Source organism: Anopheles moucheti, chromosome 2 (assembly GCF_943734755.1).
Source record: "Anopheles moucheti chromosome 2, idAnoMoucSN_F20_07, whole genome shotgun sequence".
NCBI classification, from domain to species: Eukaryota; Metazoa; Arthropoda; class Insecta; order Diptera; family Culicidae; genus Anopheles; species Anopheles moucheti.
Window position 1 is genome coordinate 11,832,494 of NC_069140.1, and position 23,350 is coordinate 11,855,843.

General features: G+C 44.2%; 5 protein-coding genes across 5 annotated transcripts; 2 read left to right on the forward strand and 3 right to left on the reverse strand.

Moving 5' to 3' along the window:
- Window positions 1-2,563: 2,563 nt before the first annotated feature.
- Window positions 2,564-3,788, reverse strand: LOC128297957 (uncharacterized). Its single transcript, XM_053033677.1, has 2 exons — window positions 3,387-3,788; window positions 2,564-3,325 (listed from the first exon to the last, which is right to left on the reverse strand). Exons 1-2 carry the CDS (start codon window positions 3,754-3,756, stop codon window positions 2,655-2,657), a joined length of 1,041 nt encoding a protein of 346 aa, XP_052889637.1. The 5' UTR covers window positions 3,757-3,788; the 3' UTR covers window positions 2,564-2,654.
- Window positions 3,789-4,531: 743 nt separating this feature from the next.
- Window positions 4,532-10,439, forward strand: LOC128309436 (lysM and putative peptidoglycan-binding domain-containing protein 1). The gene is made up of 3 exons (XM_053045822.1): window positions 4,532-5,314; window positions 7,092-7,307; window positions 7,397-10,439. The coding sequence occupies exons 1-3, from the start codon at window positions 5,252-5,254 to the stop codon at window positions 8,120-8,122; spliced, it is 1,005 nt and encodes a 334-aa protein (XP_052901782.1). The 5' UTR covers window positions 4,532-5,251; the 3' UTR covers window positions 8,123-10,439.
- A 1,445-nt stretch (window positions 10,440-11,884) lies between these two features.
- Window positions 11,885-15,140, reverse strand: LOC128309435 (TRAF3-interacting protein 1). Its single transcript, XM_053045821.1, has 5 exons — window positions 15,006-15,140; window positions 14,774-14,891; window positions 12,644-14,064; window positions 12,373-12,575; window positions 11,885-12,293 (listed from the first exon to the last, which is right to left on the reverse strand). The coding sequence occupies exons 1-5, from the start codon at window positions 15,138-15,140 to the stop codon at window positions 12,143-12,145; spliced, it is 2,028 nt and encodes a 675-aa protein (XP_052901781.1). The 3' UTR covers window positions 11,885-12,142.
- A 446-nt stretch (window positions 15,141-15,586) lies between these two features.
- LOC128298300 (UPF0547 protein C16orf87 homolog) lies at window positions 15,587-16,377 on the reverse strand. The gene is made up of 3 exons (XM_053034044.1): window positions 16,033-16,377; window positions 15,806-15,957; window positions 15,587-15,735 (listed from the first exon to the last, which is right to left on the reverse strand). Exons 1-3 carry the CDS (start codon window positions 16,333-16,335, stop codon window positions 15,648-15,650), a joined length of 543 nt encoding a protein of 180 aa, XP_052890004.1. The 5' UTR covers window positions 16,336-16,377; the 3' UTR covers window positions 15,587-15,647.
- Window positions 16,378-16,736: 359 nt separating this feature from the next.
- Window positions 16,737-18,003, forward strand: LOC128297184 (formylglycine-generating enzyme). The gene has a single exon (XM_053032782.1). The coding sequence runs from the start codon at window positions 16,752-16,754 to the stop codon at window positions 17,814-17,816; it is 1,065 nt and encodes a 354-aa protein (XP_052888742.1). The 5' UTR covers window positions 16,737-16,751; the 3' UTR covers window positions 17,817-18,003.
- Window positions 18,004-23,350: the final 5,347 nt, after the last annotated feature.

Sequence of the window (23,350 nt, forward strand, 5' to 3'; positions counted from 1 at the left end):
TTTCATACCTATCCTGAATGCCCTGCTACACGAGCAGCGATAATTCCGAAACGAAGAACAATTTTTATTGGCTTTTATTGATTAAACTTAAGCGTTGGCAAAACAAATATGGGTTTAAAATATTATTTGTCATATTTTCACTTTCTATGCGATAATGCAGCGATAATTTCAAAACGAAGAACAATTTTTATTGGTTTTTGTTGATAAAACTTAAGCGTTGGCAAAACAAATATGGGTTTTCAATATTATTTGCCATATTCTCACTTTCTAGAACATTTAAAGGAGCTCTTTCTATCTATGCAAGCAAGGGTCAGTTCTAAAGGGATAAAAAATCTACCTTATAATTTGCTTTCAGTGTACGATACCCTTTATATTATGAATGCGATTTGTCAAACTTCGTGATAAACGTCAGTTTTCGTAAAACGACCCCCAATAAATGTCATCGGCGGTCTAATTGTCGCCCGATGTAAAAGATACACATATTTTGAAGCATATTTGAAATCTGCTTACTGTAGAAATACAAACACATATTTCACCTCGCAATAAACACGCGATAAACTTCTAATTAAATTATTTAGGTTACTTTTCTTTCTTTCAGTCTAAACTGGATTTTATAACTTTATCGAGGAAGTCGTGTAATATCAAAATAACACAGTTTTGCTTATTGACTAGCTAATCGACCCGGTTACAAGACTATGCAACAGGATTCCGTTGTGTACGTAAACTCAAAGATGTTTAAAAAGAGGTTTCTTCCCAATTGGTCGACGTTGTTAATTTTATTTCATTTAGTATAATAATTTGTCAAATTTTACATCGCCCGAGATGCCTTGGCTTGGATATAACCTTGACTTTCACAAAAAAGCTATTCGGCAAAGCATATTCCAACTCACATAGAGCTATTGTTGTAATTTTAGGTTTTTACAGACATTGAGCCTTAGCGGCTTCGTCTCCTAGTCTGAGTTATCAGTTATCACGAATGAAATGTATCGTAAAAATATACAACACGTCCTGTTTGCGTTCAGCTCCCACCTGGACTGCGATGCTCTTTTGCGACATATCATTTTAACATGAGTACTCCGAATTGGACTTAAGCAGTTCTTAAGAATCTTGCATCAGATTCAGCGCCGGATCAATATCCTTGGAGATCCTTGGCGGAATGACAATTGGGGCCTCAAATTTTAAAAAGGATGACGGTGGGGGGTGGGGGTTGCCAAGAAACAAAAATTTTCCAAGGACCCCTGTGGTACTCTTCGGGCCCACTTGTGGTACTCCTCGGGGGCTCTCCTAGCGAGGTCAAGCTTCGCTTTTAGAGCCTTTTCTGTCATAATCTATGCACCTTTAACTAGTAAACAGCTTTTTTCGGGGCCAATTCGATGAGGCCCCAGGCGGCCGCCTACTCCGCCCACCATTTGATCCGCCACTGGTCAGATTATACCCCTATCCCTTATCCTGCTTTTCGTACGCACTGCACATAATTTCGTCGAAAGTCGACGTCTTTCACTATTGGAAACTGCAATTGATTGCATATGTCTAAGGTCAAGTAGGTATTCCCATTCAGGTACCACTGGTTACACATGAGTTTTTCTGACTTCTTCTACCGATACAGTATATATGAGTTATACATTTCGATTATCAGGCGATTTCGATTATATGTTGCGATTTCATCTTCATTGTTGTTGAGTCTTCATTCGACAGGACTGGTACAAATTAACATCCGAACCAATCCCTTGTTGCCAGGAACAACTATCCAGGTTACGGGTAAATAAAGTTAAAAAAAGCCCAAAATTAGCAGGCCTAGATCTCTTGATTTTCCGCTCAGTATGTGTAATGGCTTAAAACTTCATACATTGACGGCAACAATTCTGCAAACCCAAAATATTTGGTGAAGTACAATGATCAAGAAGATAATGGCAGCAAGTTCTCTTGGCTTGAACTGACGATTGTTGACTATGATTCAACCCAGCCTTTCATTCAAAAGATGTTTTCCTGAAGTTTATGGCAATATTACGTATTTTGCCTATTAGCATTTGATGGCATCTTGGCCATTGGGACTATGCTCCACAAAATTCTGCGACTCCAGACTCTTGGTTGTCTGGTTTGATAAAATTTTCTCTATACAAACAGAGAAGTAAACAATAGAGCACAACAACAACAGCAACTGATCATGAAACAGTAGTATCTGATGGTACAATTATGAAGAATTGCAGCGAATCAGGCAGTAAACATTGCTACCTTTGTGGGTTCAATGGTCATTTCTAGTCTTCCTTGATTTACATTAATCAGGATAGTGAGTCCTGCGCTCACTTGACACTTGGAAGCTTTGGGGCGACCCGGTGGCACATGATGGGGGAACTGTATCACCTAAATTAAAATCTTTTTGAATATCTTGTGAATAATCCGTCGGAAACGTTTGTATAGCGATGTTAGTTGGAAATTGAAAACTTTATTCAAATATACGTTTATCCTCATTTGAAATTACAGCAAAAACTTACAGCTAAAACTTATCCGATAACTGATGTAGTCCAGTTTATGCTTCTAATTCTTCCTTACGTTCTTGGGTTCTGCGATACTCAGATAAGATCACCTGAATTCTTATACTATTCTATGTACGGTTAATTCGTTCATTAAATTCGCACTTTTTATTCGCTACCGTGTCAATCTAACAGGCTGGATGGGTCTGCATGATCCAGTACATCTCGCATGTTTCGTACAATGTTCTCGAAAAACGCCAGCCTCCGCTTCAGTTTGTTAATTTTCTTAAGATAGTGCTCTTTCGGCATCTGCACGTACTCCTCACCTTTGAAGATAAATTCACTGATTTTACCATCCATATCGTCACTGCTCTTGGATGTCGACGTGTCTTCATTCTGTTCAATGATTTCGATTGCATTTGTGGACGATGAAACGGGCGATTTGAGAGCAGCTCTGAACACTTCTTGCGGTGCTTCTTCCGCAGTACCACTTTCATTCTCGCCAACGGGTGTTAGTCGCAGCGTTTGTTGCAGTGCATTATTGCCACTTTGAATTGGGACGAGTCGTACGCTTTTACTGTCCAACTGCACCGTTTTGATATTTGCCTCCGTGTTGAGCGTTTTCGGGGAGCTAGTTGCATTCAACAGCTTCACCTTCATTCCCGCCATTTTAGCAGCAATGTGTGTACGCTTACGGCTATAATCGAACCGGGATGGGGAGGGTTTGCTGCTCAATTCAGCCGTATTGTTAATAGCATCAACAGTTGCGATCGAAAGAGTTGGTTTGTGTTGATCTATTGTCATGGTGCCAACTGCGTCCTGATCATCTGTCGAGTCTTTATCATCGAGAAACTCTGCAAAATAGATTATAACATTCTTCACATCCACATGAACGGTCAATCAACATTGTCTTACCCTCAGGCAGATCCTCCGTATTAAGAATTTCCTCGGTGATGTGTTCCACTATTTCCAGCACCTCGTTCTTCTCCGACTCCTCCTTGGGTTCGAGTTCGTTGATCGAAAAAGGCACAGCATTTCCCAACAATAATGTGCGTCTCTGGCTGCGAACGAAGTAAATACTGGAAAAATGCTGTTCACAAATAAAGCGATACATTCTATTGTCCACTAAGTGGGGCGCGACGCCTGCCGCCTTTATCCATGTTTCACACCGATCTGGTTGTTTGGGGAACGAGAAAAACGTTACCGCCGGATTGGCAAACGAGTTATTGCCACACTCATGATAGGAACAGTACTTTTTGTTTGGATTGATGCGAAACGTATTCATGTTCAACGACGCTTGTTGTCGGCGGCGTCCCTTCTCGGTTGTGGCTGAAGCTACTTTTGTTGTGCTGTGCGTTAATTTCATAAACAAACGCATGTCAGCCAGGTTCGTACAACTAGTAGTACAACTGGGGTGACATTTGTGATCGAATGCGCGAATGTACAAGAAAATAGGAATTCAAACAGAATTAGGAAACTTCTTTCTCGCAGCAACGAAAGAAGCTGGCGCTATATAGAACTTACATAGCACCGGGAGTCACATATACCTCTGAAACGTACACTTCGTCCAAAACTGACGTAACCCTATTAGCCCCGTTCGAGAGGAAGCATTTTGACTCACTATCGCACAGTGAGTTGGGCACTCCAGCTGCACTTGCAGCTGACTAACACCACGAAGGGAGATTCTATGAGAGTCGACTTCTAATTATAAAAACTCCTCGCTGTAGATACATATCATTGACTCTTCCGAAAAGATTTATTAAGCACAGTCCTACAGAATATCTTTCGTCCAATAACAACACTAATAAAAATTTGAACCTCAACCGAGGATTTGATTAAGCAATGCACACAATTGTTTTATTAGACAACCCGTTCGATATCGTAAAATTCTCAACACTTTGGCAACAGTCTTCAGGATGTTTTGTTGTTCCCAACTGTCAAAGATACGTGTGGGAAAAACATATGGGCCAACCTCCCCGTAACCATCGTACGTTGCGTTTGAATAGCTCGTTAATTTATGATGCAAAACAGCACATAAACGGAGCAACTGTTGACGGGCACGCGCATACGTCCATCACTGTTCCGTGCGTTGGTCATCCGATCGTCGGTGCCAACTAGTGCGAAGATCATCATTGCCGGGTGCGAAGCTCATCGCACAACGGGGAAATAGAGCGTGCGCGAGGTCAACACCGGTGTCTTCCTTCCAACTGCTGTCTCCATTACTGGCGCCTACCGGCAGCGTCCCTAGAACATTAAGCAATGAAATCGTTGCCCGTATACGTGTGGTGTTTGAAGCAACCGCGAAAAGTGTTCGTCGTGCGACTGCCACTGATTGGTGATAACGCAAAGTGAAACAAAGTGCTGGGTTTTGCTGCTGCAACGGGGCGTACCACACGTACGTGGTCGGTGTTCGGTCGGATCGCAGTGAAACAGTGTAGGGGAGGGAGAGCAAGTGTTATCTTCTTTGTATGCAAAATTCCAACCCGTTGCGGAACGGTACGTGGGGATTACCGGGAAAGAACTGTTCGTGCACGGGTGTAACTGCATTCCCAGCGACTGCGGTGTTTTCGTGGTCAAGGCAAATGTTGCTGGATTTACTTTCGCGTGCGCTCGCGTGTGTGTGTCCGCGTTGAGTGGTTAGGATAAGCGTGATTTATTAGCCCACAATTAAGCATCATCTTCACACAATACATCACTCCGGCGCTGTTGCAGCTTCCGACCCTTATATTTCACGCACGCATTGAAACAGAACTGCGTTGTTCCTTGCGTTGCGCCACACGATGAGTCTCGAAACGATGAGCGATCTGAGGAAAAAGTACAAAAACTGGAGATCGTACGTAAAGGTAAGCGAAAGCAAAATGGCACCAGCAGGGAAAAAGTAAATCATTCCTTCTCCGACGATCGATTGCTTCATGTGCACATGTGTATGCACACCCGGGGCAGGGCGGTCAACGATCCGCAACTCCGTGGGGCATCATCATCAGCCAGCCAGTCAACGAACCACGGCTTCGTGATGTTATGAAATTGTGGGGTTTTGTGTTGTTTTGCTTTTTCCTATTGAAACCATTTGGTAAGGGTGTTACTGCAACAACCCGGACACAGAAAACGTGCCTTTGGTGATCGACTTGACGATCGAACCCCATCGTACAAAAAACCACACACATACATACCGTGAAAACTGTTCAACCCTTCTGGTATTTACGACACGGATTTACCCTTGGTGGTGATTTTTTGTTCGGTCCAAAAACTCCCTTTCCCCCGGTGGGATTTGCGCTTCTGTGGTGACGCGTTATGCCAGATGAATCACATGCTCGTTTTTGTTGCGTGATCTTGCACTATTCTTATTTTTCCCAAATAAACACATCGAAATTAGGCAAGTGGGTTAATTCTATTCGCCGATCAAACGACGATCCCAACATGCATCGGTGGTTTTGTGATTCGGTTGGCAGTGAATGATTGCAACACTTCTGTTTTTTGCAAAAAGCTCCCTCTCCTACCGACGATCGTACGATCGACGAAAATTTTCCATGCGAATTTTCCTTGGCTTTTGGGGGTGGTTAATCGAATGCATGAGATCCGTTCACAAGGTCATAGAGGATGGTAATTGCATTACAGCAACGAAAGTTAGTCCCCGGACGCGCGTTGTTGATCAATCTGCGACAGATGCGAACGTTGCGTGCGTGCGATAATAGTACGGGCTCGCTTCGGTGTGTTATCGCGGGCGCTACGCATTAATTACCCGCCGTAACGTTGCTTCCATCAATCAACGTGAACAATCGCCTTTAGCAGTACGCGCTCACGTGTGTATGTGCGTATTATCACACTATCACAAACCGCATAGAGTAGATTAGTAGTCATTTTTGAATTGTTTTCTTTTGTTGTTCAAAATTAGCGCTCTTTATTTGCTGCAGATAGCGGTAATTAAAATTAATCTTTTTGATTATAATTTACTCCAACAAGCCTATCACACATTTCACGCTACACACTCGCGTACAATAATCATTTGCCAGACACTTATCGTTCTATCATCGCGAACGTGTGTGCCTTTTGTTTTCATTTGACCGTGATTTGATCGCAATTCTTTCACGTCGTTTAGAGGGACGCTTTCGTTACTTCAAGCTGAGTTCCCTTTGTGTTGGCCCTTCTCTCATCAGCTCGATGCAGCTGTCAAATTCTTGGGATGAAAAAAAGGCTCAACATCAGGTGAAAGTGCGCTCCGCTGTTTTTCTTTCGCATATTGGAAACGAAATTCGTGCATAAATTGGTTATTTGTTGGTGGAAAATGACACCCATCGTCCAAGTGAAAGATCTCGCTCGGTGCACCTAGTTAGCAGAGCACTGGAAAAGCTGATCCCAGCATGCTGTGTGTGGTGTTGATTAAAAAATAATCAAGTACGTTTCGTCGTGGCAGCTGTACCATTTCTGCTGGTTTGTTGCTGGCTAAAAGGCAGCTGATTAGTGTGACACGGTAGAAAAAGAACCCCCTCTTTAATCGTAACGCACATTCTTGAAATAGATCGGAAGGATTGATTTGTTTTGTGTGTGATGTGGTTCTAATTCGCTCTCCCTTATCTGTGCCCTGTGCGTGCGTTTGGCGCGTGTGTATGTGCGCGGTGGCAGTTTGTAAAGCTAGTTTCAGACGCCGGAATGGAAGATGAAACCATGTTTGGTGAAAAGCAATCGATACGAGATTCGGCCCGCTCGCTGAAGAAGTACGGCAGCATATCCGGCGGAAGTCGAAGCCCGGCCGCACTGCAACCCACGGATGCGCTGATACGGCACGATGTCGAGCGGACCGACACACTGCAAGGTCTTGCCTTGAAGTACGGATGTAGCGTAAGTATAGTCAGCCAATGAATGACGCCCATAAATAGAATTCCCCATTAGCCACCACTGTATCTGCATGCTTGCTGTTTTGCTTCCAGATGGAACAAATTAGACGAGTAAATAGGTTACTGCCAACGGATACGATCTTCCTGCGGCCGTTTCTTATGATCCCGGTACCGAAAGATTCGCCCCACTATCCAAAGGATCCGGAAGCAATCATACGTCCAAATGCGCTGGCGAGCCGGATGACATCCGGGAGTGGTGGTTCTGCTGCTAGTGGTAGCGGTAACAGCATTATTAGCAACAATAACAACAGTATCAGTTCCGACGGTAATGGATACTCGCTGAGCGAGGAATCTCCGCTCGTCTCGCCGGAGGAGGAAAGTCGCAAGAATCTGGAAGAATTTTTGGGCAAAATCGACAGTTCGATAGCGTCCACCCGCAAATGCATTGCGGAAGTGCAGCGGAACAGTGACTTCGTGACGAGCAGCCAGAGCGACGACAACCTGTTCTTCTCGTCCTCTTCGGGCGGTGGTGTTAGCGGGAGCGGTAGCAGTGGGTACTATTCGAAACCGCGTGCCTATTCGAATGCGTCATCTTCGTCCTCGATCTCGTCTTACCAGCAGTATCACTATCACGTCCCGAGCGGTGCCAACAGTTCGCAACACGCTGGTGGTAGTGGTACGAACCATCACAAGCGCCAGAGTTCCTCGGGCAGTGCCGCATCCGACACGAATCAGCTGATCGTGATGACGCAAGGGAAGCGGGTGCAAAGTTCACTACAAAAGTTGGAACGTCAACAAGACGAACTGTTCGAATTGTAGCACCAACCGTGGCTTGGAAAGACGTATGCCACCGGAAATTCGCCCGTGAGCTGTGCGATGAATTACGACGGTTGCATCCAGCCCGACGAGAACTGTTCGATTGGTTCGGAAACACAAGCGCTGGTGGTGGTTCCTGCTGGATACGTTGGCTCCTTAGCAGCACGCTATCATCATCCTAATCATCCTCATCACTATATTACTCGGTATGTACGCCATCGGCATACGTTTCACGTACAACTACAAACGTTTGGCGCTAGTTTGAAGGGTCGGCTGGGGAGTATAGTTGGCGTAATGATTAATCGTACGCGACGCACCGGGAGTATTATGTTGGCGTCACCACCCGTCCCAACAATCGAAGGTACAAGGCTGTAATCGTAAAAGATTCCTTGCGTACCGTTAGTTTGTTTTGTCGGCATCTCGAAGGATATCGCTTCGATAAAGAAAGTGTCTGAAGAACCAGATTGTGCTAATTATAGCATTCAACCAAGGCCTTCATCCCAAATCACGACCATTTTCAATGAGCTAAGCATATATTTATCCAACTTAGGTTTATTTTTTTGCACCCCAATTCGGGACGGTGCTTTGTGGATGGGTTTTGGGTGAGTCGAAAGTCGTGCTCGTTGTATTATTTTTGCCCGGATACTCGTACTTTCGTACAAAGTGGTTGGGTAAATTCCACCGCACCGAGATAAGTGCGGTATCAAACAAAGTATATTTTTGATGTTTGAAGACAAGTAGTCCCCAGTTTGATGATACAGCGCACATACACACACACATACAATCTCCGTGTGATAGTGCATGCAGTATTGGGACAAAAAAAGGTGTAAATGTGTAGGTGCAAATGAGAGTGCTGATTCGAATAGTGATTAAACAGATGGACGAAAACACAAAAAGGAAGAGAACAATCCGACCGAAAGGTGCTATTATATCTAGATTAGAAGAACATATACACTCAATCTGTGCATCATTTAATCAGCTTCAGCGGTGCACATTTACTACACCAAAACCATCTTAGCGCGTATGGACAGCACGCAGTCCAGAAGATATCGCAACTCGTTACAGATAAGCCCCCGTTCCACATCCATAAATGACGTTAAATAGGTCGTCTTTGTCAGTGGTGTCTTGCGAAGAAAGTGCGATAAGTTCTTGAGTATCTTACATCCATTCGTACTAAACCCTCATTCCTTCCTCTTCCAAGGAACGGGTGATATGATTGACCGTAGTGTGGATGTGGAGTGACGTAGTACTACCGAGAAAAGCGCACTCCATTCAGCGACAATCGTTTCCAACAATCGTTCGACAACCGGACGTCAGTTAGCGACAAACCGCAGAAATGCGCGGCTTTTTAATTCACGCCCAACGTATCTATGTTAATCCCTTGCTTTGGGTGTGATGACTGCGGGGTAGTGTTAATTGCATACACAATCCGGCACCTGGTTCCGGTGGAATCAAACACCCTTACCCCTACCCTGCGAGGTGTATTTGGCGCTCGTCTTTTGCGTACCTCACAATGTCTAGAGATTGTGGACATAGTTAGTTTACAGTTGCAGTTTAAAAATAAGCGAATCTTGCATACTCATGAAACAAGCAGAAGGTTTTTTTCTTTTTAAAAAAAAGTCCACATTTTATTGACTCCATACATCCAATAGTGAATTGTCATCCCTTCCGATCATTTATCATTACTACATATCGCCGTGAAATGTTTTATCAAAAGTAGTAAAATTAAGGTAAAGCACCGCATAGGAAGGATTTGGCAACTACACTGAATAGGAATTGAATTGCAAAGAGACACAAACAGAGAAAGAGAAAGTGATCGGCTGTATGACGAACAAATTAGCTAACCAAACGAATCAAATAATAATATCAATCGTTTTCCAGTAATTTGCTTTACAAGTTGCTCATCAGTTGGAGTTGGAAAAAAAACTCTGTTGTAGGTATTTTTCGAAGGAGTAAATTGTTTATAATCCACAATCGCATACGGCACAGTGCAGAACCAAAGTATCAATATTAAAACGCGCTCAAACGTCTGATTTTATAATGCAAATTGTCTGCAAAAGCTTAAGCTGGCGTGAAATGAATTCATGAATTATTAATTATTAAAACACTACTGACTAGTTTGGTTGGATTTCCGTACTGATGTATTCAGTGTGTTTAGTTATCTTCATCAACAGCGTGTGCTGATAAGCGGTGTGAAATTGGCAGCATACTAACGTTTATTATTTAATTGTAACAAAATGGAGAAACAAAAAAAAACGCTAAAACTCTGCTGTACAAATTTATTACCATTTTGATGCCATTTTGCATACAGAAATTAAAATACTACTTGCAAGAAACAACACATCAGACCCTAAAACATAAGCTTGTTAAGTTTACATTCAAAATTGTGATATCATTTATGCTACGTTCTGTTTACGCAACTGCCTGTGTTGTTGTAAGTAATCTCATTTCAATTGGTAACATCAACCGGCGCCTTGTTTGCCTCATTTACAACGATTTGAAATCTTACCATCGTCTTTATCTTTAGCAGAAAGGTGCACCGGTGTTCAAGCCGAAATAGAATGTAGTTTGAACTGAACGGTAACGGCCTGTTCCGCTTCGTACTACTACAACCAAAAACGCCTGTAAAATGAGCAAGAAGAAATATGTATAAAACAAAATATGTAAACAAAATGCCCCCTATAATGTATCCGCGGTCAGCACAGTTTGCGGGAGAAGAAAGAATTCCTCCTACCAAAACCACCAGCACCACCAGCATTGCTTTCCTATTCTTGCACGTGAGAACCCCCCACTGGTCATAAAGAGAATGATGCGGTCGATGATAGGCGAGGAACAAAGGAGGAATATATTTCGGGATAAAATCTCGACTCAGATCGGACAACCATATTCAGCTGAGACAGGCAAATCCTTCAAGACCCCAGACAACGATTGTGGAGTCTATAACTCAGATAGATAGTTAAAAGAGATACACTAAAACGAGATTACACATCTGAGATGAGCAATCGAATCCAAGCGGCAGATGTTTTTGATGAGCGATGTCCAAAATTGTGCAAAGCTACTACTAGCTATTAAGATGCTGTGTTACACGAATGAAAGTTTCAGGCAATATTTTGCGATTTTGCGATTGACTCCGGCAAAATTCCGTTGCGAAATAGGGAAAGGAATATTCCCAAAGTTTGGATTTGGAACTGTTTAAAACAAGTTACGGCAACACCCATAAAATTGCCATGAAAATATTTATTATCCACCAGAGCAATAATGCAAACAATATTGAGATTTTAATACCGGAGGAAACTTTCAGCGATGATAACAAATCCCCAAACACAACTCCCAATAGAAGGAAAGAGTGCGCGCGCGAAACCGAGCCTTAGCCGTGTAAATGTGTGTATATGATATAATGGTAATAGAAATAATCTTAAAGAGGACGTGTTACAATGTCGATAAAGGAACAACAAATGTGAATGTAACGAAAACGATCGCGTAAATCAAATGTAGTAGCGTGCTTTTGTTGTAAATAGTGTGTGGGTGTGATCATTTACGAACAACTCCACACTGGCTGTAAAATAATTTGGCAAAAAGGGGAAAATAGCTGGGTAGAAGCGAAGAAGACCACCACCACCCCCATCGAATGGGCGGGATAAGGGAATACATAAACTGATATGTTATGTTGATAGTGACCGGACACAACCATGTGGGAAGCAGTGAGAAAGTACTAAAGTAAACGAAATAAAATATATCTATATCATGTTTAACCAAACACACAACACTACATACGGGATCGGTTATTGGGTGTAGATCACCTCTGTGTGTCTTAAGGGGAACGTTGGTTCCCTTTATTCTCCTTTCAAAGTTCGTTATGAAATGTGTGTTGCAGTTGCATTCGTTCCGCGAAGAGGACACTTGTGGTGGAGTTGAATAAAAAATAGGGAAGGAAAATTACAAATCTCCTACTAGTAACACTACTACTACTCCAATTTGTCATGGTGATTATCCATGTCCACGCCGATCGTGCGTAACGTTTCGCTAAATTTCCGTCATGTACAGTCGTTCTATCTTTTGCTCATTTTGCAAAATGTTACCCCGCGTGGTGTCGATCATTTCACGGTACTCCTTGATGTTGACTTCAATTTGCTGCAGCTGTTGCTTCAGCGGTTCGATCGCGTTCTCCGTCGCACTACAGCAATTAACATATTTTCAAATTAATGGGTGTTAAAACGGTTTTCCGGAAAAATCGGCATGCAGCCCTACTGTACCTGCGCTCTTTGTTCAGCTCCACCATCGATTGGGTGTAGATCTGCTGCCAGCTTGCTAATTCACGCTCCATGGAATCGATATCTTCCTGGATAAAGTCCATCAGCTTCCCGAGCGGATTGACGGAGCGCGTCAGCTTTTGTATCGATTCGCGCAACGATTCCATCTGCTTCGCCGACGATTGCCGCTGCCCGGCGGTCCATTCCTGCAAGGGGAAAACACGGGCTGCTACAAAAAAAAATCAATTCCGAAACAATGTGCTAATGCATCTACCATATCTGCCTTTCGCAGCATCTCACTGTCCGTTCCGGTATGGGTGGAGAATTCTTTCTGCGTTTCCAAAATTTGCTGCACCAGATGACCCTGTTGCTCTTCCTGTTCGGCCGACTGCAACAGCTGCTGTGTTGCCGTCTCGTCGGTGGCTCCACTTGGGTCTTGAGTCATTCTTCCATACACGATATCATCGGTGACGGTTGACGGGTCCTCGATCACGATCAAATTCTCACCATCATCGTCCAGCAGTTCGCTGTTAAACACCTCCATCTTGACGTTGATTTCGCCGAGCTTTTGCGTTTCGTTCGGTTGCAGTATTACCTCAACATTTTTCTCCTTCCGACGCGGTGCTCCCGGTCTAGCGGATGGCGGACGAACGCTCGGCGGTCTGAGACTGGTCCGCGGTCTCATAACCGTCTCGACAGACGGCTGCCGGTGTATCGCCGGCTTTGTGGCCGGTTTCGATTCGTTTGGTGCTACCGTAACCGACACTTCTGGCGTTCGGTTCGGTGCCACATCAGCGGACCCAGCTTCATCGTGACCCGGCCCATCGGGTCCCATCATAATACCACCACTATCCTGCCTGCTAAGCGAACTGTGCAACCCATTGAATTGGTTCATCTCCGACAGTGCATTATTTTCACTGGCCGTCAAACTGTTCTGCTTCTTCAGGGACGATCTTCGGCTGCTACTGTTACTACCGGGCTGCTGCTTTCGCTTCTCGTGCTCCTCATCGGCCGAGGGTACAGCATTATCTTCACCGTTTGCGTCGACCATAGTTACTGGTTCGCCGAACTCTTTCAACGAATCTTTTCGCTTGCGGCCATCGTGTGGCGTTCCGTTGGCCACCGTTTCCGTACCATTTGTTAGTGGTTCTGGGCGAACCGGTACGACCGTAGGAAGTTGCTCTTCCGGTATGGACGATATACGCTTGAGTGTTTTCTCTTTCCCTTTGCTCGGCTTCTCGGGTTTCTTTTTACCAGAGTCGTTCGCAACCTTGGTACTACTAGCCGGTTTAGATTTTCCCTTTTCCGACCTACTTTCCGACTGCTGTACAGATGGAACATTCTTTGCAACATCTTTTTCCTTTCCGACTTTGGCGGTTCTATCCTTCCGCTTATCTGCGACTGTTGTTTCCTTCTCTTTGGGTTTTTCTTTCGTCTTTTCATTTTTTGTCTTTTTGTCCTCGCGGGTCTCAACCTTGGTGGTTCCATTTGTTTCGGGTACACCGTTCGTTGAACCGTTGGTAATTCCGTTTACCTTTGCATTCTCACCTAAGTATTGTCGCACTACGTCTGCTGTGCTTAGCTTTTCTTCCAAAGCGTTTGCCAATGCCTGGAGGAGTTCGTTCGTACGCTCCGGTTCCAAACCGGCCACTATTTTCGAAGGACGAACTTTTAGTTCACGGCCAGTTGTCAGTTCTGGAGAAGGAAAGAATACATCATATTAGTGAATCGTTATGTAGCATGTGCTTTCATGGGTAAGTATTTGGTAAACTTGAGTACAAAGCCTATTTCTTCGAATTTCTTTTTATTTTTCGAACATTGTAGCCACCTGTTCATCCCATCTAGGTCACGTGTTGAGATTTATCGAGGACAACCTTAACCCTTTTTTATTTTGAATCTACAACACTTCCTGTTTGGCATTAAAAGACCTGCCTTAAGATGCACAGGTAATTATTTTAAATTTAAATTTCTATGTCATTGCACGGATATTAAAGGCTAATTTCAGTTTTTTTTATTGGTACCATGGTGCAATTTTTCAAATAGAAATCAATATCTCACGCTTAAAGTAAAGATGTACAGCCCCGACGTTAAATGATACAATGATTCAGCAAAAGGAGACATAAAAGAATGCGAACGGAAATCAATAATCACCGACAACTGACCACTGGACAGGTCATCTGGTTTGAGGTCTGACAAGGTCATCGAAATGGAAAGGAATAGCGAAGACCTTTCGCGTTGATATGCATATCAGCAAGCAGGAAGGGTAAAACATTTCGGGGTTTCTAACGATTTTGTGTCTGTTGCTCAGTCCCCCGCCAAGCGTGGTGTGTCTCTATGTCAACAGGATACCCTCAAGGATTGATGCCAAATAAACAACCAGCGAACCACCATTAACTCTACTTACTAACGACGTCAATGAGCTTCTGTAGAAACGCCATTTTCGAATCCCGGTCCTTAATATTGTCCGAGTTGAGTTCGTCCACGGTATACAAACCATCCAGCAGGCCATGCTCTCGAATGATCTGCATTGGGAAATAAAAAATAAACGCGAACACCAAATTCCGTCGCATTACTTAAGCTGACCACAAACCGGCGATATCGATCCGGCCGATTCGGGGAACGAGCGATAAACGTACCGCGTGAACGATGTCATGCAGAAAACGGAACGGTGGCTTACGCAGCAACTTATCGGTCAGTGCCGGACGTTTGACAAATTTGCCGAGAGAACTTTGCGTTTTCTTCAAAACGGTCGCATCCAACTCGGATGCCATGTTACGGTACAGCGATTCACTATCGTTGGGCACACGTTATCAGGGAAGAGCATGAAGTATGCTGACACATTGCACAAACGCTGTGGATTAATTATACAACCCCTCGCGCTACCCTTCGAAGTTGTTCGATGATTCGATGGTATACGACTGACCCACTTTCGGGTGACAAGGAATAAGTTAGACAACTGCTAGCTGCTGCTCGGAACTCACAACTATACAGAACAACAAAGCGTTAAATGATGGTGTTTGGGCTATGAAAGTGTTATTCTCGGTGTTGTAGACCGTTCGTCACCATGGTAACCGCTGACGTACGTTGAAGTTTTCGAACAGCGCCACAGGACGCAACCGTTTGATTGCCTTCAACGAACGCAGCCTGTCGCGACACATCCGGCTGGGAAAAGAAACTACGCCGTATTCAAATTACACTTAAATTATTGTATTCGGGTTGACTTAATCTAGGAATGGTTTATAAAATAATTGTGCCATTTCTCCGTGGTACAAAAGGGCTTAGGGTTGGGTCCACACTACGGAACCAATTTTACGATTGATTTCCGATAATATAATAGCGGCTACTTCTTGCTTATCGAACGGCAGTCTGGAGAAAAAAGAGAGAAGTGAGAAGTGAGTATTTTCGCTTTCCTCAGCTAATAGTAAAGTAATTTTACTTTGCGGCCAAATCACCACCTCCATCGATCTCTTCCTTCTTTGCTCGACGATTTGCATGTCGATTAGCTCGGGCCGCTTGCGTATCCTTTGCTGTGATCAGTTGTGTTGGCTTAGTATCCTTTCCTTTAAAAAGTGATGATTTTGATGATTTCTGCAGAAACACACAATGAGCGTTAATGGTATTTGAAATCTCCCTATCCAGGGACAACCGTGTGACGGTGCCTACCTTCGTTTTCTTTTTCTTCTTTTCGTATTGAAGTGAATCGTAGTAGTTGGGCTTTTCGCGACGAACTCGACTCGTTCGACGGCGCTGCACTTGGCCGGAACCTTTGCGACCATCGCTGCAACTAGCAGACGCAGCTTGGGCCGCTTTACGTTTGCCCGTTTTCGTGCGTGTCGGAGGCTCGTACACGGCCGCACTGGACTGCCGCATACTGAACACGTGACCACAGGAACATTTCTTCGACGCAATCGCCACCTGCACCTCGCACTCAGGACAATGTTTGGTAATCATTCGAGTTCTTACCATGTTCCAGTGGCCGCCCCGAAAAGAAATTTACGCTTTCTCCATTCGCTCGAATGGATGTCTTGACAGTGAAAATCGTAAATATAAACAAACATTGGACCCAATGGAAATGGTGCGTGTGTAGAGCAAACGATCGAATACTGGGTTTCTTTCGGGGAAAGGGTTTCGATATTTTCCTTTTCCCGTTTTTCAGAAAGTTGTAAATATTTTTGTAGTGAAATATTTATTAAGATAAGTTCAAGCTGTATTTTTTACTTAATACTGCTTTTATACCGTTTCCGTTTTGCTCTAAAAAACACAGAAAAACAATGGCAATGAGTGACATTTCGCTCTTTTGACAACGATTTTATCAACAAATCTAGAATCAGCTGATCTTGTTGCAACACTTTGTTGACAAACAGTTTTCTTCGCGACGCATAATGGACAAACCCAACCGGTTTTACGTACTTTTGCTAATATTAAATTGTTTTTTAGTGTACGCAACCTGTGATTGTGGATGCAATAAACTGAAGCGAAATGCTGAAGGACAAGAGTTGCCGAAGGAGCGCGTTCTATTCCCATCCGATGCACCACGGACACAGGAAGAAGTACACGACCACGAAAGCTTACTGGACTTGGTAGAACATTCCAAGCTTTTCGAAGCAATGAGCCTCATTCCAGGTGGAGAATATGTTATCGGCACAAATGAACCGATTTTTGTCAACGATCGCGAATCACCAGCACGACCGGTAACAATTCGTGGCTATTACCTCGACCAGTACGAAGTGTCTAATGCACAGTTTAAGCAGTTCGTCGAGGAAACTGGCTACACAACGGAGGCAGAGAAGTTTGGCGATAGTTTCGTTTTTCAGCAGCTGCTCACGGACGAGGTGCGCAAACAGTACGAAGACTACCGTGTGGCGGCTGCCCCATGGTGGTATAAATTACGCGGAGCCTCCTGGAAGCACCCGGAGGGAGATCCTTCGCGTGATATAAGCGATCGGCTGGACCATCCAGTGGTGCACGTGTCTTGGAACGATGCAGTATCGTACTGCAGCTGGAAAGGGAAACGTCTTCCTACCGAAGCGGAATGGGAAGCGGCATGCCGTGGTGGGCGAAAGCAGAAACTTTTCCCTTGGGGTAACAAACTGATGCCTAAGGACCAGCACATGATGAACATATGGCAGGGTGAATTTCCGGAGAATAATTTAGTACAAGATGGATGCGAAACCACCTGTCCGGTATCATCGTTCCCGCAGAATCCGTTCGATCTGTACAATATTGTTGGCAACGTTTGGGAGTGGACGGCCGATTTGTGGGATCAGAACGAAGCGACTGCACAGCAAAGTGCGGGCAGTGATCCACCAAATAGAGTAAAGAAAGGTGGATCTTATCTTTGCCATGAATCTTACTGCTATCGCTACCGATGTGCAGCTCGGTCGCAGAATACAGAAGACAGTTCAGCAGGAAATCTTGGCTTCCGTTGTGCGGCTGATGCTAACTGATGGAATTGTTTGATAGCAAATACGTATTAACTTGTGATAATCTCAATGATCACTATAAAGCTACTGCTGGAGGAATTCAGTGACAACGTTTCCTTGCTTTTAATGCAATCGCTTAGCATTCTAACTATATTAAGTGCATAATTGTCCCAAAAACACTTTTAGAACCTTTGTTGAAAATAAATGCAACGGGCAGAAAGAGGAGAGTATTACATATTCAGTCGTATTGTAAATATCATAGCAATTTTTGAGTTACTTTTCTTCAAATATCACTATCTTTACGATGTAGTAATACGGAATTCGGGAACGAATTGCCAATAAAAACATGTTGAATATCCTAAACGTTCAACGTTTTCATTCCACCGAATCTTTTGAACTCCAGCACAACTCAATCTAACCGCAATATAAACGCAATTGTTTCCACATCTCTAAACAACAAAAACAGTATTATTTCTAGAAAGTAGAAACATTGTTTAGCATCTTATAGAATTTCTCTATAACTGAGACACGTAAATGTTCAAGATATTCATTATCATTTCAGCAAATCAACGCCGTAATTTCTTTCGTTTCAAGCTGTCCATCTTGACGTTTTCGTTCAATGTTGGACGAGTTTTGACGTCTTCGTTAAATAATTCCCCGAAGCGAAGAAAAAGCAAAACGAAGAGAGTGAAAAAATGGATGTTAAACATAAAAACGAACAGCAGCAAGCGAAATAGTTAGGATTTAGTGCGTTTTGAATGATAAAAAGGTAATTGTGTGCCCGAAAAAGCGTTACTAGCCCACAAGTACTATTCGGAAAGATTGATAATATGCCTGCAAGGTGTGCAAATGCAGTAAAAAGCCTGCTCCGTTTTTCATGCATCGTAGTGTGCTGTTCTGGTGCGTTGTGCGTGCGAGCGGGCGGGTGGGTGTGAAGGGGTGGGACGGCGAAAAAAGGGAACGGGCTCCACACCGCCTGGCCAAGTGCGTACCGCGTATAGAATAGGGGTTTTCCACCGATTTTTCCCAATTCAAATGTGTCCGAATGTAAAAGTGGAAACAAAGTGCTTAAGGTGGCAACATTGTGTGCTTTCGATAACTGCGCTGTGGTGCAGTTGCGCCCCACTATTACAGCCATTGGAAAGGTCTCCGCCGGGGGAGTCAGCGTAGTCCATGCTACCTGGCACCCCGGCCTATATGTGTGTGTGTGTGTATGAATGTGTATGTGTTGGTGTGCCGTAAAACCCTTGGCCCAGTCAACGCCAAATCCATGTGAAAGGGAATCGGTGTTAGGTCGGGGTGGAAAAATTTTCCCAGTCATATAATCATTACCGCGGTCTCTCCTCCTGTTTGGTGTGCCCTTTTTCGTTGCTAGTGCGTTCGAATAGTGTGCACATGACCACGGAGTGTTCTAGTGTGTGATTCCAGCGAAAGGAGAGAGAAACTAACATCGGGTGATGATATCATCCCGTGACGGGTCAGGCAAGCAGGTTGATAGAATGGTGTGTACGGGCACCGTACACATTAGGTTCTTCCTAGGTCCGTTCGCTTGCACAGAAAATCCGGCCAAAATGTGCCAAAGAAAGAAGCCACCCCAACTTTGCTTTGATGGCAGCTATTCGCACACACGCACCGTTCACCGTTGAGCCATTCGCATGTACACGCACTTCTACGCACGCATCGTATACCACCGAATGGATGGCGTGTTTGGCGTGTTGGAGAATGGCGATGTGGACAAGACAACGGAGCGCTTACTCGCTATACACGCACAGCGGCGACCAAACTGGCGAAAACTGGAAGAGACAGACGATAAGAAGAATAATTTTTAAAAATATTATTATTTTTAGGTTCAAACTACACATTACATTGCAAAATGCATGAACAAAGCCACCGAAGTACGATTGGATACACGCACTTACACAGAGACACACAATCGCTCTCCCAACCAGAATGGGTGCGCGGGTGTGCCCTTTTTCTTGTGGGGCGAAACCTGTTTTGCAGCAGCTGATTGGCAATGGGCTGGAATTTCCCGAAACGCCTGGCGGCTAAACTTTCTAAATATTCAGCCGGGCTCTGGGCTGATGTGTGTAACTATACTAAAAGCGAAGTTCCCGCAATAGATAGGATATGGCAAGCACAGTTTATGGAATCGTGCAAGCGAAAAAGAAAACGATGAAATTTGAACAGGATGGCCTACTGTGAACATAGGGTTTACACTGTTTTGTCAGGTGATGTGTTTTTCTGTCATTTTTGCACTGCTAAACATCGCTGCCCTGATGTGGAATTGAAGATAAGCTTGTTTTTATGCAGAAATAAGGAATTTGCTATGAAAAGCAGAAAACACACATTCGTATATGACATGTAGCAAATAGAAAAAACGCATTCTAAACACAAAAAGAATTGTGCGTGCCCTTTAGTGTGAGATAACGATTGGAACATGACTGTATTCGTGAAGAGAAAGAGAGAAAGAAAAAACAGCACCAACAATTCGCGACACATTCGCGGCTTTGTACATTTTTACATTCAATAAAATTTCGTCCGCTCTTCTTCGCTCAATGATGTTTTCAATCTCTCCCTTTCTCTCTCACGTGGGGGTAGGGGGGTTGTAATTCGCGCTAAAAACAAAAACACTTCCACTCTCACCAACTCGACAAAGCGAATTCTCTTTCCCTTTTTGCGATAAACACACAAATAAAACACATCTACACGTAAGTGCATCCATGGTGCAGCAGAAGAAGAGTGATGCATTTTCACGGAAACTACACATACACATAGCCGGCTAGTGCCGTGATGTGTGATTGCTGTTGCTCTCACTCTCACAAAAATTGCCCACGCCTGCTTGTGTGTGCGCGATGGTGTCGATCGTCGCCGCAGCTCACACAGCTGTGCCGTTGCAGTTACGGTGCATCTCTCGCAGCACACTGACACACGAGGTTGCGTTTCATTTTATCATTTGCGCAATCTTTTTTCCCCCATTCTGTGATCAACGGTTTCCGGTCAAATGTTGTTTTGCCGTTGTGCCTTAACCGGATGCGTGTAGTTCTTTTGATCTATTTTGATCCTTTTTGAGGTGTTAACTTCCGTAAGTGAATTCGAAGTATAAGTTCCGATTGTCTACTTCTGTAGTACGGACAGTGGCTGCGTGTAGTGGCTGCTGCCGTTCAAACCGATCAGTTCCAAAGTCCAGACGGACACACATAACCTTTCACCATCACCACACCATCTTTCACCGTTCGCTCAACTCGTAGCCTCAGTACTTTACCACCCCAGTGTCTATTGTCCTCGATTCTAATGTAACGTCCCCGGGGGGTGAGATGATGATGAGTGTTATAAATCGAAGATCGTGTGCCATTGTGCAGGGTGGGAATCCACACAGAGATGAAAACTGACCTCCTCACCATAAGGTCGCTAAAAATCTTCAACAAGACCTACCGCGTGTTAGAATGAGTGCGCGTAAGTTCACGTAGAATCTTGGAAAAGTTTTTTTTGCCTTCCCCATTAATGAATCTCACGCCTCCGTACGGCCCTTAGAGTCCGAATACAAAAAAGGGCAATCTGACGTGTGTGTGGTCCTTCTGCGGGGCTAGCTTGTACCACACATATGCAAAACAAGTGCAAACCCATATACGCGAGTGTCTTGCTTCATCGAAACAAAGTGTGATATAATCATTTGCAATTGTAGTTCGCGTGTCGCGCGCGTTCGTTTTTGCCCGAACCCGTTGTAGTGTGTGCGTTTTTTTTTCTGCACGGCACGATATGCAACTGCATCTACACACATACACACTCCCAGGCGCGCTCAGAACGGCGGGCGGCACGGTGCGCTTCTGGTGATCTGGTCGTGCGTGAAACGCGAAGCAAAAAGAGGAAACGCGGCGCAAAGAATATCGCGTTGGTGTGATGTGATGGAATGCCCATGTGTGAGTGTGCCTTCCGTGTAACGATGGCAGAGAAGGGCTGCTGCGATTAGATTAGGATGACAAGTGATAATGGTGACTAGTTGCTGGTGGTGAATATGATCATCGACGAAGAGTGTGGCAAGTAAACAGTACGAATTTCTTCGGCGGAAGTGACGAAATCCGCCACCGATTTGCATATCCCGTGCAAACGAGATCGTAACATTCTTTCTCCTCCTTGCGTCACGATATTCACACCACACCAGTGAAGGTGTGTCGAGACATCGCTTCGATGAATGGGAGGAAGTGGTTCTATGTTGCGAGCGTGTCAAAAAGTCATCGTCGTAGCTTAATCGCTTGCTGTGTATGTGGTTGGAGAGGAAAAGTACCAGCAGTAGCACACAACACGTTGCTGCGTTCCGATCGGTTTTAAAGGCATGCCCCCACCCCACTCCCTTTTGGGTAGTGATCGCACGTGTAAACCGCGAGGAAGCAGTGCAGTATGCGGACGATAATGACCAGTTCGGCACAGATAGAACGGCGGTGATTGATTCCTGTGCATTGCAAGCGTGAGAGTGTGTCAGTTTAATTGACCGACAAAGCATGTCGATGAAAGACGTGAACGGAACTCTACAGTGCGAAACGTCATTTACCACATACTCGATCATGCCCGGTCGGTGAATGATCTTGCTTTCCTTGGATCACTGGAAAGTGTAGTATAATCTCGTGTTGTTGAGTCGTGCCTTACCGAACATGGATGTCCGATATAAATAATCAAACATTCCCTTTATGCTGCTATCCTTTGATTGCTTTTTTGTTGTCATGCAATGGGCGCATATCCTAATAAGCCTAACACGAAGGTAATATTGAAATGTCATTACCAGCACGATAAAGTGCCGGTGTGTATTATAAAACGATCGAGATAACCATTTTCAGTTCAGAAAGCATCAGTGTTGGATAAGCTCCGATAACAAAGGAACAGAATCATGTAAATGCTTCTGGGGCCTTAAGAGCCTAATGAGTATTGCAAGACGCAGGGTGCATTTCTTTATCTATCGCTGAACTGGTTTCCTACTTGGGATTGGTGCCCCATCTGGTTGAACTGGCTTAAGTGTTCAGGGACAGTATCGTATCTTTTAAACATGGTGTTACTTTGTTGTACGTCATTTCGTTTGAGTAGTCTTCGAACTGGCCTAATCTAAACATACAAATTATTTTATCGAATAAAAAGGCAAAAGGTTCCTAATCTATTTTGACCTTGCTACGCACATCTGGTGCGCAGCGCACGTTACGAGAACAGCACCGGACAATCCTCTCTTCGTACTATGAACTTTCTATTTATTATGGATCTTAAGGTGACCAATCTCGGACTATGTCTGGGATGTTTAACAATATGTTTGAGCACTTATTTGTTTCCTCAGAGCGGCCAGGCCGTATCAACCTATTTTACCTCGTAGCTGAATGGTCAGTCCTTGCTTCGAGGGTTTGATCGGTCCTGTAGTGTGAAGACTTGCGCGACTACCAGTAAACCACCGGATCGCGCTACTTCACTTGAGCACTTATCTACAGCACTCATCCAAGGATTGACTACGACATGTTCATTAGAGGATTGGGTGTATATTATTTCCATAAATTACGTCTTGTTGTGTTGATTAACCGCTGAAC